Consider the following 15,467-nt stretch of genomic DNA (forward strand, 5'->3'; position numbering starts at 1 on the left):
GAGTATAAGCAACAGCACACGGAGGTGTCGGACCCGTCTGAGCGCCGAGGGGTTGGCGAGGGCTCGCGGCTGATGGAGGGTGACCCAGAGACTCAGTGACCAGGCACGTACCTGAACGGGGCATCGGCAGGAGGCTTGGATTGGGGTGGGACTGGAGGGCTCGGACAGGACGTGGTACAACAGGAGAACCAGATCACCCCTTGGATTAAGAGTATTGCACAGAGGGAAGTTTTGGGGCTAGAGTCTGACATTTGCTGTCATCTGTCCATCCTTCTGTCCGTCCATCCGTGGGCGCGCAGGGCAGCCACACCTGCAGGGCCAGCCCAGACAGGACAGTCAGGGCTTTGTGGTCTGACACTGTGCCCAGTGTCCTGCACTGACACCGGGGGTGGGTGGCAGGGGGATGGTGACATTTAAAAGCCCTGTGAAGTGTCATACAGCTTAACATCCCTCCTGCCTGCTGGGAACTGAGTGGTGGGTTCTGGGCAGGGCGTGGGTTGGGACCCCACTGCAGGGACCCCAACTGTTTGGACCTCCCCAGCCTAAGGGCTGCTCAGCAGGAGCCAAGGGGCACGTTGAGTGCCCCCTGCCCCCAGGGGCTTCCTACCTCGTCACAAAACATTACAACCAACAACTGATAAGGTGTTATAGCATCTCCTGTGGTTTCCCCTCCCTCCAGACACTTTTCCCTGGGAAGCCAAGCACAGGCAGACCCAAGGAGGAAAGATGCCCACAGCTCTGCCCTTAACCAAGATAGCAAACACCCAAAACAAGGTACCTGCACCTGGTGTGTCGTCCCTGGGTCCTTGGCAGCTTTGGCAGCACAGAGCCACCCTCCTTGGGTGGCAGAGATGAGACCACAATGATGGTGTAACTCACAGCACATGTCAGTGGCTGCTCCCAGCCAGTTCCATGTGCCAGAATGAGGTGCTAGGAGGCAGCAAAGCATAGGAGCAGGGATAACGTTTTACAATGGTCTCAGCACAAGCCTGCAAGAGGGAAAGGGCACTTTTAAAGGGCAGACAGCACCTGCCATCTCCTGGAGGAAGGAGGAACCCTGGGAGTTTCTCCACTAATTGCCTTTTGTAACTAGGACACCTGTTGCAGTGTAGCAGAGCCAGACACGCCCTCGGCAAATCCCCTAGGATGAGGTGGGAAGCACTGGGTGTAGCTGGGCTGCTCCCAGCTGTCACCTCCTGCCAGTTTCCTGCACAGTGGTCACAGTCACAGCCACGGCTGCAGTGCCGGCCCTGGTAGCCCAGCCCTGGACAGCAATCTCTGCTCAGACCCTGGTCTGAGGGAGGACCAATACCAGCATTCACAGGGGAGCCACAGCCAGCCCTCCTCATAATTGAGCAATGGCATTGCCTCTTCTGGAGGTGTCCCCTCATCCTCTGGGAGCTGCACATCCTCCAGTCCATCCTTGGCTGGAGGGACTGAGCTTTGGCAATTCTCTCTCCAGCGTGTTCTTTCAATCCAGCAGGTCCCACGCATCCGGCTTGCGCTGGGAGTCTGGGCTTAAATCCCCAACATGAGGTGGTGGGATTTGTGTCTGCAGCCAGTGCTGCTTGTCTACGTGTCCGTGCTCTTGGTCTGAATCCAGACAGAACAGAGGGGCAAGACCTTCCTGGCAAAGCTCCTGCTCCCAGGCTGGATTGACTCCTGGAGCTGGAACTGCAATTAAGTTAATCACCGGATTGCAAAGGGCCGTGGGTGGGGAGGTGGGAGAGGCGGGAAGGTAATTAGAAAGTGGGTCATCTCTTGGTTTTCCTGTCTCCCCACAGACACCACCAGTTTGCTGGGATGTTGTACTGGCTGTCCCAGTGTGAGGCAGCATCTGGGGTGTCCCGGGCTCACAGCCCTGCATAAGTCACACCAAGCTCCAAGGCAGGATACAGGGCGTTCCCCTGGGCATCCCTACAGGCACAGGATTTTCTCCCTTCACCTGGGATGGGTTGACCCCTGTCCCTACCTCCCAGGCAGGATGCCACCTTTACCTAATCTATCTTTACCATGATGCTCCTGGTGTTTGCCATCAGCCATTAGTGACGCAAACTCAGTAAAATGCTAAAAGTTTCACTCCTACCTGTTTGACCTGCCACAAATCCAGTGTGACCTGAGTGGAATGACTGTGTTTCCTGGTAGAAAGCAGGAGATGATGACAGCAGGCATTAGTTAAATTGATTTCTACACTTTTGGTCACACTTCATGCAACATATTCCACTTCCAAAGGGTAAAACCTGGCTGATAAATATTTCATCAAGCAGTTAATCACATTGCTAGAGATAAAATCATCTGGCCATAAGCAAGACCAGAAACGAGCCAATGCATTCTGCTGATACACACAAAATGATCTATTCCATATTTATTGTATACTTTGCCTAATTTTATTAAGTCACTCTAAGAGGATGCATAGTCCAAGGAATTTAAGTCGTGCCTTGCACCACCAGCCCTTGGGATGGGAACGGCAGACCTATTATGCTGCCTCTCCTTCAGCAACCAGAGCATGAGGAAACCTCTGCCTGGTCTCTAATCTTTTCCTGGGTGAGGAAATCTATCCCATGCAGTGGATCTCTAAAACTTATGATTAATAAAATCATTGTTTATCCAAGAGATGTTTATTCCACATGCCCAGGTGTTCTCAGATTGCCCCAAAGCCGTAATGGGCAGCCCATAGGCTGCTTTGGGAACCCTCAGGACAGACAGTGGGTGGAGGAAAGCCACAGCCTGAATTCCTTAAAAATATTCTACCTATTGTAAGTGCTTTTGATTCCCATATGAAGTGTCTGAACTGCCTGAGAAGTTACTGTTCTATCCAGGTGGCTGTAGTCAGAAGTGGGAATGGGAAAGGGGCCTATCAGGAGGTGTTGCTGTCTGATCCCAGCTGAGTCACATACCCTGGTAGAAACAGGATTTCTACTTTAATGGATAAAATAACACTTTCCAAAGTAAACCAACTGGAGTGTTTCCACTGAACTCACCAGAGCTGGGTTCAGGGGACGCTGATCTCATTAACTGAACCTTAGGAGACTCCTGGATTTAGCAGTCTCTCATCTCTCTGGAGTACTCCTTGGAGTTCTCTGCATGATCTTTAGCTGATCATCTAAATGACAATTGTGATTAACTGCACTCTTAATCACTGTAGCCACACAGAGACCATACAGAACATTTCTTTCCAACCCCATATAAAGGCTTGTGTCCAAAGCCAAGGACAAGTATTTGAGTCAACCTCCAATCCTGGTTTAATCCAGTATGTGAGATACTTCTGCTTTCCTCCACATAGTAGCCAGGTATTTTATATCTAAGGAAAAAAGCCAGGCTCACCTTAGTTGGCCACCTCCTAGTTTGAATTTTTGCTGGCTACTTAATTTGTGCCACAGGAGCCATAGAAGAGCCACAAAAGTTCCTGGCAATCCAGACATGCAAAAAACTTTTGGACCATTAGCAATCCTCCAAGTGGCCATCAACACCACCTTTGTCATGCAAGCAAACGAGACAGCAGTGCTATCTAGTGAAGTCTGCATCGACTTTAAAACAGGAAGGGAAAACGACCCCACTCCTTTTGCATGGCTCCCAGCCTGCGCTGTTATTTCAGAGCTCACACGCCCATTATTGGCAGCACAACCAGCCCTCGATGCTCAGACTCGGATGCTTGCAGAGTTTGGGATTTCACATCAAAGCCACTGGTTTGGCCAGTGATAAAGTTTGGAACCAAAGCCAAACTTCTCAGAATTTCACAGCTATTCCGGTCCCACGCCGGGCTCATCTCCCCTCAGTGCTGCAAGGAGCAGGCACGCGGCAGCGCTCCAGCCACCACAGCTCAGCAGGACCTGGATCAAATGAACATTCGGATTTAACTCTCTTTTTAAGTCCATTTTGTCCTTCAGAAGGCTATTTCTGATCCTTTGGGGTGCTGACATCTCCTTCCAGGAGAAAGAGCTGGGTGCCACCAGGCACCCTGGTGGGATCCTTTGCCCCCTGTGCCACAGACAGAGCTGGGGCTGCCCTGGAGCAGGTGCCCTGGGTCCAGCTCCCAGTGATTCATTCTCTGTGGGGGTTTTCTCTTAGCACAGCACAGGAAAACTGTTACACAGAGGTGGAGGAAAGAGGAGCCACAAACACAGCTGGTCTTGAACAAACACTGTCCAACTCAGCTCCAGCTCACTGTCCTAGTGTGGCCGGCGGGGTCAGTGCTCAGCAGCAGCAATCTCCTACAGCAATCTCCTCTTGGAATATTTTCCTTTCTCCATGGGGCACCAAATAATTGCTGGAGTGTGGTGTCTCTCAGCTTTGCTTCTTGGAGAGAGTGCTCTGTTCTGCTTTGAGCTATTTAATAGCACTGTTGGGCTTCTACCCAAAGAAATAAGGCCCTTTATGTTGTCTTTGGTTCAGGTTCTCTCTCTCACTCGTGCTTTTTAATTCCCATAAAAACCTAACATGTTCCTGCCAAAAGTATAATTGTAGGGCCATGAGTGGTGGTGTGTGTAGAGGAATGACTCCGTGGTCATAAAGTATGAGAAGAGCGATAGTATTTAGCACAGAGAGACAACAAGAGTGGAAGTGTTCATTCAGCTTTTCTGTGGTAGTTAAGGCAGCTGGTGAGCACTGGAGTCATTCTAAAAATAGCAAAAATAACTTAAAGGAAATAAGTAATGATGAAGAAGCTGATCTGGTCAAGCCACCCAGAGATGCCCTCAGACCTTCAGGTGACCATGGGGAGAATCCAGCCCATTCCTTGCTGCTGCTGGCTGCAGGGTTTGCTGAGATCCTGATCCGAGCTCTTGGATCTGGGGTATTTCTTTCTCATTACTATCCATCATCAACCTAAGAGACTTCTGAGTACCTTTTGCACTCAGATAAAGGTTCAAGAAAAGCTTTGGTTCCAGGAAATTACACAACGCTGCTGATCTTGATTAATGCTCAGTAACACACCAGAGCCCTGTGGGCTGCATTGGGTGACTTAGAGGCTTTCCTTCAGAGGAGTTGGCAAGAAAAACTGAACTACTGCATGAAAAGTACAATCTCTTGACAGGAAAATAAATTTAGGGACCAAACACTCCGAGAAATACCTGATTCACCTGACAATGGTGTTAAAAAAGGATTTTGAGTTTGCATTTGGCTGGTCCATCACCTGCTTTGAAAACCATTAGGAGCTCTTGTGTGTTGATTCACCAGTTTCAGGGAAGGGGGGGGCTGGCCCATGTTATCACTCCAGAGAGCACTTCCCAAAATCCTGATCTGTGTTGAGCGGGGTATCTGAGAGCAAGGAATGAAGTCTGTGTGTGAAGCAAAGCTGGTGCAATGGCTGGGAGTGCTTTCAGCAACAGCCATACAGTCTGTACATCCAAGGTTTCAGCTTTTAGCAATCCAACTTGCAAACGTTTTTATCCTCTGCAGGCTTCTGGGATCCATTTCAATGACTAGTTTCCCCTTCTTGCAGCTGCATTTGCAGATTTAATTACTAAAGAGTTTAGAGCCAAATGTTTAGAGATACTATGTATATATACGTGTGTGTGTGCGTGTGTATTGCAGAGAGTTGCCGTCCTTAATATCTCCCAGGGCACTCAAAGCACCACAGCAAACCCACACAGTGTGGTACTGGCTGCATCCCAATGTACCAGTAGCACATCTCAGTGCTAAAGAGACATTTTTACAATCTATAAACACATATAAACAGTGACTATAAAATATTTTCCATAATCCAGCTATGGGAATACATGACATTTAAAGTAATTTCCTGTATCTAGATTTATTCTGTGGCATGTCTTTTTCTGTTCATAAATCCACTTCTCTCTAAGCACTATAGAACTCTGCATAGGAAAGACAGAATGAATTCACGTGAGATTTTAAATGTAGTTTGTAGGCTAGAACGTGAATGTACCTGGAATGTGTGTGGGACTCTAGTCATCTCCCATGTCATCTCCTGATGGCACAGCTGTGAGGGCAGTTCTCACCCTCAGACATCCACAGCATCTTCCTCTTATCAATCTGATGCCTTCAGGTTTTTGCACAGTGTCTGCTGAAACATGGATCATGACCATACAGTCTCCTGCAAAATGAGGTTTCAATATGATCTTCCACTAGATCAGGTTGCTCTAATCCCTGTCCAACCTGGCCTTGAACACTTCCAGGGATGGGGCAGCCACAGCTTCTCTGGGCAACCTGTGCCAGGGCCTCACCACCCTCACAGGGAAGAATTTCTTCTCAATATCCAATCTAACCCTGCCTCTGTCAGTGGGAAGCCATTCCCCCTTGTCCTGTCACTCCAGGCCCTTGTCAAGTTCCTCTCCAGCTCTCCTATAGCCCCTTTAAACACCGGAATGCTTCTGGCATACTCGTGGCATAATCTAGACTCACAGTTCTTGGTTTTCATATGGTCTTAATCACTGTCTGGGTAATCCTCGGACTCACCCCCAGGCAGTGAACAGTCCTGCCCCCTGCTCATCTCCCACCACGTCTAATGTGTGTTCTGACCTTTTCCGTGTGTGTGTTCCTGGGCCAGGTGAGCCACTGAGTGCCAAGATATGAGCAATATTTACTACCTGGCATGCAGTGGGTGTTGCAATTCCTGGTCATAATTGTGTTTGAGAGTCATAATAGTGGAGAAAGTTATTACCTGGGCTCCCTTCCCGCCTCTTGTGGGTTCCAATCAGACACTGGGTGTTTTTCAAATTGGTTTTTGAGTGTATAATTTTAGTACATACGTCAATAGAAAGCAGAACAAAAACAGAATTCACTATGATAAAATTAAAAGGACAGAGTCCCTCCCAGTGAGGAGACAGCCCCCCGCCACCTCCCACGCTGGAGGAGCATCACCTTTGTGTCACTTTGTGTCACTTTGTGTCACTTTGTGTCACTGCCGGAGCCATCACCGCTGTGAATCACCTGCCCTGCAGCCAGCCCAGGGACCAGCAGGGACCCCCGGGCTCCCCCCCTTCCCTTTAAAGCCCAGGAGCAGCAGCGTGTGCCCAGCACTTGGTGCCACCCTTGCTGCCACATCTCTTGCAGCTCGGCTGTGGGAGAGGCTGCGGGATGGCCGAGGGAGAAATCACCACCTTCACCGCCCTGACTGAGAAGTTCAACCTGCCCCCGGGGAACTACAAGAAACCCAAACTCCTGTACTGCAGCAACGGGGGCCACTTCCTACGGATCCTCCCAGATGGCACAGTGGATGGGACCAGGGACCGAAGCGACGAGCACAGTAAGTAAACCCTATGGGTCTTGGTGACCTCCTTGCTCCTATGATTTCATCAGCTAGGATGGGGGCAGCTGGGGAAGACGGGCACTGGACCAAGGTTTCTTTAATCCTGGTGGTAACACACCTTCCAGGAGCCACACATCTATAGCCCACAGGCAGAGCAGGGGAGGCAAAGTACATGTGATATAAAAGTACAGATATAAACTACATAAATAGACATATGAAGTATTAAATCTGACACTGGTCATTACCTCATGAAAGGCAGGCAGACACAGGGGAGGCAGCAATGACACAGCAGGGCTGGGTCGAACAGGGAGCTGGTAGAAAGGGCTTAGGGCAGCCTGGCATCCCCCACACAAAGCTATCACTTGGAATTCTGTGCTATCTCTGCATTTGCATCTGTTTGCCACAGCAATTTAACAGGTCACCCATGGCCAGGGTCTCATCTCACCTGTCCCCATCCCTGCAGTCGGTGATGCTGGTGGCTCCAGCCCATGGGACTTTGGGGACCTGCTGCTGGGAGGAACTGCCCCCGCAGATGCCACCATTTGTCCTACCAAGGAGTCATTGGGAAGTTTTATGCTTTTTGAGCTCTTGCACTGGCAAAAACTCCTCAGCGGGTTTTTTTAACCCGATGCCCAGGAAAGCTGGACCAGCCACACAGCAAAGTTCCTGGGGGCTCTGTGGGCAGCAGGACCAGGCTCTTCCCTTTGGCTGTCAGCAGAAACCTCTGGGTACACCATATCCTGGACATTCACTGGAATATGACTGGGATCTGCCGGGCTCCTATCCGATTAGAAGGAAGGGCTGGGAGGAGCCAAGTCAGCCTTTATTTACTTTAAACTGCAAGCACACGTGGCTTTTCCCCAAACTTAACCTTTCCTCTCACTATTGTTGTTTTAATGACAGGCAGTTTATAGTCTAATTACAAACACTGTCTCCCATCACTTGCCCAGCACAAGTGCTGGGGGATGGATGAGGATGAGTCTCCTGAGGCTGGATGAACCAGAGTGGGGCTCCAGCCTCCAGCTGGGTATGAACCCAGCACATAACCCTGCTCAAACCCCTGGGAGAGACAGCCAGGACAATGACCCGAAGGATCTTCAGGAGACAGGACCAGGCTCACAAGACCCACAAGGAGAGGTCATATGAGCTCAGCCAGTGTCTCTGCAGCATTTTCCAGAGGTTTTGCTGGAGTCTGAAGGGGAGGTCAAAGTCAAGATGGCATCTCCTGGAACATGCGGAGCTACAAAGGCCTTGAGCGTCCAGCTTCTGCACCCCAGCATGGCATGGATGCTGCCACACAGCCCAGACTTTTTCCCTCCGGAAAAACAAATCCATCACCTGGGAGTGAGCTGTTCCCCACAGCCACATCGCACGCACGGGCAGCGAGTGCAGGCAGGTCCTGCACCCCAGCACGCTCACACCTCCCCGGCTGCTGGCCTGGGGCCACGTGTTTGAAAACCTCTGCCAGAAAGGAACCTCCTGTAAATGATCTCATAAACTTGGATATAGGAATGTACTAATATTTACAGAGGAAACTCCTGGAAGGGCTGCATGCCAGTAGAGCAGCCCTGCCACGAGGTGCCCTGCTCTGAGCACCAGCAGCTGCCCATGGTCCTGCCCCTGTGCCTGGGAAATGCCAGAGCTGCTCAGCACCATCCCCTGGCATGCAAGAGGAGCAGCCCAGACCGTGACCAGCACCATGGGATACTGCTCACCCAACTGGGACAGGCACCTGCCAGCCCCAGGGAGGGACAAGACATGGGAACACCCACAGCTCATTGGGAAGCCAATGGACACAGAGGCATTATAGTCTGCATTGATGCTCTGCAAACTGCCCAAGCTCATTTTGCTCCTGACAAATATCAAAAATTCTTATTTTTATCTTGAATGGCCTTGCCAGGTGCTAGCCCTGGAATCAGGGAGGATCTCTAAGGAGTGCAAGAGTCTTTCCAAGCCCTTGTCGTTCAGGCTGATGTCAGGATTCCTTCCCCACATCCTTTGTTGTTGTGTGTGGGTATCCCAAGCTTGCACTGTGAAATGGGAAGAAAACTTACCAGGACATTGCAGACCACTTGGGATGAAGCTTGTTTCCACAAACAGCCTTATTTTTCCTGTTTCATCCCATTACTTCATGGAAGGAAATCAGGCCTGTAAAAGGACACAAGAAGCACAAGCTCCTTCCTCCGAACCCACCATTCTCCCTTCCTCTATGGCTGAAGACCTCAATGTCCCTATCGGCAGCCAAAGGATTCTCACTCCCCTCTCTCAGGGACAGCTTTTGGGACAGTATCATCATTTTCATCCCATTCCCCTCTTTCCCCCTGGATTGCTCTTGGGACTGCAGCACCACAGCAAATGTAGGTGGGCTGGGGCTTTCCCACTGCGGATTCCCAGCCTAAACCAGGCATGCACCGGGACTGTGTATTCCTGCAAATCTGTAACCACACAATTTCCTAATTAGCCATAATTTACTAAGCAAGACATGCAAAAAAAGAAGGAAGAATATGAACCATTACAGCAAAGATTTCACTGGGAAGAGTGTTCTGCCAGGCCAAGAGGTAACATTGCCTTTTAACTCATCTAAATAATGATAAATAAATTAAATATAAACAGGAAGGAAGGAACTGGAGCCGAGGCATCCGTTCATACTTCATTCAAACCAATCTAAATATTGCTGTCATAAATCTCATGAAAAAAACTGTCTAGGAGATGGGAATGATCGCTTGGAAGAGCTGGAATTTGCAAGTCACACTGACTACAGCCACAGAGCCACAGCCTCCACACACACTGGTGGGGCTTTTAATGGCTCTGGCTGCAGCGTTCCTGCCCACCCATGAGAGCCCCGTGGGCTCCTCCCTGAACATACAGCACGGGAGAACTCTCCTCCCAAGGCTTCTCTCCAACTAAACAGCCTTTTCCTGATAAATATATTAAACAAATACTTGAGCCAAGTTTTAATCACTTTCCGAGACTCCTGTAATCAGCAAAGTAAGGAAAAAAGAAACCAGACAAATGGAAAGTTTAAAGCTGCTGGGTGAGGTACAGGATGCTGAGTAGAGCAGGATGCTGCAGCTCCCCTGCTCACTTCCCTCAGCACAAGACCAGAAAAGAGCTTTTTTTGCCCTGGAGTTTCTAGCTGCAGTCCAGCATCGGGAACGAGGATGGAATCTGGTGTCCAGCAGCTGCAGGGCCTGAGGCAGCTCCCATCACTCCCACCCAGGCTGTGCCCTGGCAGACCCAAGTCCTGCTTCAGCATCAAATCCGTGTTAGCATTGCCCATTCGGAAAATCTAAGGTGTGACTACCTACAGGAGGTATTTTTTTAAGATGAAGATCAGCCTTTGCCATTTCTCCACTCTCCACCTACAATGCCCTGAGTAAATCCAGCCACAGTGCACGGCTGGATGGGACACGCTGGATCAGGAGTTTGCAGTGCAGGCATCTGCACTCTGCCCATTGCTGGTTTAGCTCTCAAAATACTTCTTCATATGTCACTCCTTAAGTGTCTTGTCAAACCACATGAGAAATTTGTAAATTAGAGCCAGAATTAAAACCCCAATCTCCTGTGTCCCATTCCAGCATCGTAACCAAAAGGCTGCCCTTCCTTTGATGTAAAATAAGGGGAAAATTGGTCTTTGGTTCCTAAAGGATGGCTGTGGGGTTTCTTTGAAGGAGAGGGTACAAGGAGACACTTCTATTACACACTTTATAAGCCAGGCTTTGGAACAAAACACCCTGCTAACCTTCCTAGCAGCTATTTTTTTCCCCTTTTCCTATTTTGCTTTTAATGTTGTTGTTATTGTTTCATTTTTACTTCCAGTCCAGCTCCAGCTGAGTGCAGAAAGCGTGGGAGTGGTGTACATAAAGAGCACCCAGTCGGGGCAGTACCTGGCCATGGACACCAACGGGCTGCTCTATGGCTCGGTAAGTGGGAGGATCCCGTGGGACCAGACACAGAGAGGGCTTGAGGTTTGCAGAAATCTCATAGCTCTGAGTAATGCAAACCACAGGCAATAATTAGGCTCTGTTTGTGATTCTGGCAGCTGGACAGTCACTCTGCATCTGGCTTTATTTTGGGGGGAAATAAATAAATAACCAAATATCACCATTACTGCCTTGCCTCCAACAAATATTGGATTTCCTATCTGACACTTGATAAATATTGTGTTTCATACCTGGAGCAGCAGCTGCTCTGCAGCCCTTCAGCAGCTGACAGCTGGTCTAGTGGAAGGGGGATGGAATGAGATGATCTTTAAGGTCCCTTCCAACCCAAACCATTCTGTGGATTTGTGCTCTGAGCCTGTAGCTGCCACCCCACATCTTAGTGCCAGAGCAGGAGCCAGGGCCAGGACCAGCTGATGGAACATGGGGCCGGACTCCATCACTGCTGAATAAAATGCCCAGGCCATGGACATGATGCTGCAGGAGTGGTCCAGGGGACAAAACCAAGGCTACTTACCTCCATGCTTTAATATGAGCTTTACTGGGGCATGGAGATCTCGGAGGTGGGTCTTGAGCTGGGATTACCACGTTAGGAACACACATCCCCATCCCCATGGCATCACCCCGGCTCACTGTCGTTCCCCTGGGCTCTCTTTCAGCAGTTACTGGGTGAGGAGTGCCTGTTCCTGGAAAGGGTCGAAGAAAACCATTATAACACGTACATCTCCAAAAAGCACGCGGATAAGAACTGGTTTGTGGGTCTGAAGAAGAATGGGAACAGCAAGCTGGGGCCGCGGACTCACTACGGCCAGAAGGCGATTCTCTTCCTCCCACTGCCCGTCTCGGCTGACTAAGCCCCATCCCAGAAGCTCAGAGATGACCCCAAATACCAAAACCCAACTGCTGTCGCCTCCTTAGAGCTCGTTAGAGCTCCAAGCTTTAGGTCAAGGCTTTACCAAAACTAGCCAAAGCAGAGCTCCTCAGCTCTGCACAAAGCTTTGCAGAGATGAGGGGAAGAGTCCTGACACCCTCCCAAGGGCCACCAGCCCCCCTGGCTCCCCCTGCCCTCCACTGTCTGCTGTTGTGTGCCATGACCACGCTGCAGCTCCTGGGGACAGGCACCCAGAAACCTGCCCAAAGGGCACCCCAAGGTCACCCCAGTTACCAGAGAAGTGCATGCTTTGTGTCCCCAGGCATTCTAAGGCAAAACCCTCCTGGATACTGTGTATTAACGTATTTATCTATCTAAGTATGCAGCTTCTAACGTGCCCTCAAGCAATCTCATATTGGACCATCAGTCCTGTTATCCAAGGCCAGCCTGGTGAATGCTGGCCAATATCCTTGGTGTGTTAAGCTGAACAAGCAGGCAAAGCTCCAGTCCCAGACCTTGGCCTCCCTCACAACACCAATAGTGCTGTATTTCATGTACCTACCATATATTATTAGTATTTATTTATCAAGTAAGTATGTCTCTTCTACAATCTGTTTATAGGTAATTCCAGGCACCAAAGCCCCTTGATGCTGTCCCAGTGAGGAAGGGGCAGTGGCAGTCAGTGACTGGTGTGAAGGTGTGATGCACAGCAGGGAGATGCTGCATGACAGTGGCAGCACATCGCACCCATTCCCGGGGTATTCCCCCCACTGCTCTGGTGTCTGGCTACATGGGGCTCTAAAAATGCCACTGGAGCCCCTTGATGACTCCCAAACCCTGTGAGAAGCTGTTTCTCCTCACCTGGCATGATGCAGCTCAAGAGCAGCTCAAGAGCCACTCCTGCATGTGAGAGCATCACAGGAGCACCAAGCTGCCACAGTGTACCCAGAGCATCCACAGCTTCTCTGGAAAACCTGTGCCAGGGCCTCACCACCCTCACAGGGAGGAATTTCTCCCTAATATCTAATCTAAATCTACTCTTCAGTTTAAAGCCATTCTCCCTTGATTTATCCTGCCATCATGGACAGGGACAAGAAGTGCTCCCTGCTCCCGACAAACCCAGATCAACCATCTCTACACAAGAGAGGAATAAAGAGCACTCTGCCTTGCATATTTCTGCAGCAGCAATTAGTCACTAATTACTGCACTTTACAATCGCTCTAATTACTGCACTTCTGCACTTGCTGGCTCTGAAACCTTCTCCCCAGCACTGATAGCATCACAGGTAATCCCAGTGCTCCTGGGCAAACAGGGAGCTGGCATAGGAATGGCAGAGCCGTGGCTGTGAAGGAGCCTGCACCAACTCCTTGCACCTTCTCATTGCCATGGCCCTTCAGTGCTGCTTCTCACCTGTGGGATCCACGTGGAAATCGAGTGGAAAGGTGAATTTTGCTAATCCTCCAGGTACCAGCTGCTCCTCTTGTCTTCTACACAGCAACATTCCTGTACAGCTGCCCACAGGGAGGGCAGATGGGTGGTCTTGGAAGTATTTACTCTGTGCACACTGAATGCTTGAGGGACCACAAACATAAATTTTCAGTTTTTACTTAGAATTCCCAACAGCCAAAAAGGCACATTTTTAATATATATATTTCTACATACCAACTAAAACATTTCAATTAGAAGAAACCAATAATGCTTACAAAAAATCTACTCTGCATTGTTGCCTTCCCCCCTCAAAAAGATTAAGCACAGCAGTGGGATAACTTTGGAGTTTTTCAGTATCCCTGTGTCCCAGGTAAGGCTGAACAGGCAAACACCTGTGATTTGCAGTGTCGCCTTATTTTCACATCTAAGCCCATTAATATAACTCACACCAGAGCAGATACAGCTCCCTGCAACCTTTCAACTGGCAAGCACTACCCCATGGAGGTGTCTTCATCATCCTCATGCGTTCCCTCATCCTACATCTGCAGGGACATGGATCCCTCAACAGGCTGGACCCCTCCACCTCTGGCATCAGTGCTGCTCTGAACTTCTAATCGCTTCACTGCAGTGGATAAGAGTTGAGAAGTACCTGACAGTGCCCAGTAAGGACAGAATATCTGCCAAAATCGTGGATTTCAGCCAACAAGCTGCCGGGGGAGAAAGGCCAAGAGAGGGACCCAGACACTACTGATGGCCCTGGCTCAGCTGCTATCACAGGTCCAGCACGATATTCCTACGGCAAACAAAAAGCTGGGCAAGACAGAGCGATGTGGAAGGCTGACAACATCAACACCCTTCTTAAACACCGTGGTTGCTTTCCCTGTGAAAGTCCGGGCTGTCACTCAAGTCAAGAAGTGAATGAATGCATGAGCGGGAGATGCAGGTTTCTAATTAAACTGGAAAGTTGGAACGTGTAATGCCGGATTTAGCTGTGCTGTCTTGCAACACCTCATTAACCCAGGGCTCTCCTCTCGTTAGGCTTCTGCCGCTCAGAAACCGCCCCCGCAGGTACACGCTTGACGCCCAGCCGGGGAAAAATGTCAACACTTGGGCTGAAAAATAATCCCCAGGGAAGCCACAGTAATTGCTTCAGACAGATGGACAAGCCAGGATGGCATTGCCCAGGGAAACCATGCTCACCTCAGGGAGTTTGTCCTCAGGGTGAGAGGTGAGGGGGGGTGGGAGGGGAAAGAAAATTATAAGATTTAATAAAATCATTACAAGTGAAGATCTTTCCCAATAAGTGCAGGGAGCCCAAGTGTGCTGTGAGAGGTTTTCTGGAATTTGAAGGAAAGGGAAGACAAGAAAGGAAAGGGAAGGAAAGAAAGAAGGCAGGGAGGTAGGGAGTGAGGGACAAGAAAATGCCAGAGAAAGGTAAAAGCTGGGTTGGGCCATGCTGCACAGCTGGGTTGGGCTGTGGAGTGGAGGGAGGGAACACACACCTCTGCTCCATGGGACAGTCCATCATGAGCTCCCTGTACATACAGGGCAGATGTCCTGCCCAGCACTCCCCATCTTTGTGTCCAGTTCTGGAGCCCTCACTCCAAGAAGGACATGGAGGGGTTGGATTATGTCCAGGGCAGGCAACAGAGTTGGGGAAGAGTCTGGAGCACAAGTTTTGTGAGGAGCAGCTGAGGGAGCTGGGGGGGGGCTCAGCCTGGAAAAAGGAGGCTCGGGGGGACCTTCTCACTCCCTACAACTCTGACTGGATGGTGGAGCCAGGTGGGGGTCAGGCTCTGCTCCCAGGGAACAAGGGATAGGACAAGAGGAAACAGCCTCAAGTTGTGCCAGGTGAGGTTTAGATTGGAGATTAGGGAAAATTTCCTTCCTGAAAAGACTGTCTAGCCCTGGCACAGGCTGCCCAGGGCAGTGGTGGAGTCCCCATCCCTGGGGGGATTTAAAAGCCGTGTGGATGTGGCACCTGGGGACATGTTTTAGTGGTGGCCTTGGCAGTTCAGGGGCA

At 50.1% G+C, this 15,467-nt stretch overlaps 1 protein-coding gene across 3 annotated transcripts in view; it reads left to right on the top strand.

The window, feature by feature from the left end:
• The window catches only part of FGF1 (fibroblast growth factor 1), a 24,189-nt gene extending 9,768 nt beyond the window's left edge, over positions 1 to 14,421 (top strand). For 2 of the 3 annotated variants that reach the window (XM_017823011.1, XM_017823010.1), the window contains exons 2-4: positions 7,009 to 7,201; positions 11,024 to 11,127; positions 11,805 to 14,421. In XM_017823011.1, the coding sequence (XP_017678500.1) occupies positions 7,033 to 7,201; positions 11,024 to 11,127; positions 11,805 to 11,999 (468 nt within the window). In that variant the 5' untranslated portion in view covers positions 7,009 to 7,032 and the 3' untranslated portion in view covers positions 12,000 to 14,421. The remainder of the gene's footprint in view (positions 1 to 7,008; positions 7,202 to 11,023; positions 11,128 to 11,804) is intronic. The other variant, XM_017823013.1, reaches the window with a different exon arrangement.
• Positions 14,422 to 15,467: the final 1,046 nt, after the last annotated feature.

This window comes from Lepidothrix coronata, unplaced genomic scaffold (genome assembly GCF_001604755.1).
Source record: "Lepidothrix coronata isolate B3197 unplaced genomic scaffold, Lepidothrix_coronata-1.0 Scaffold100, whole genome shotgun sequence".
NCBI classification, from domain to species: Eukaryota; Metazoa; Chordata; class Aves; order Passeriformes; family Pipridae; genus Lepidothrix; species Lepidothrix coronata.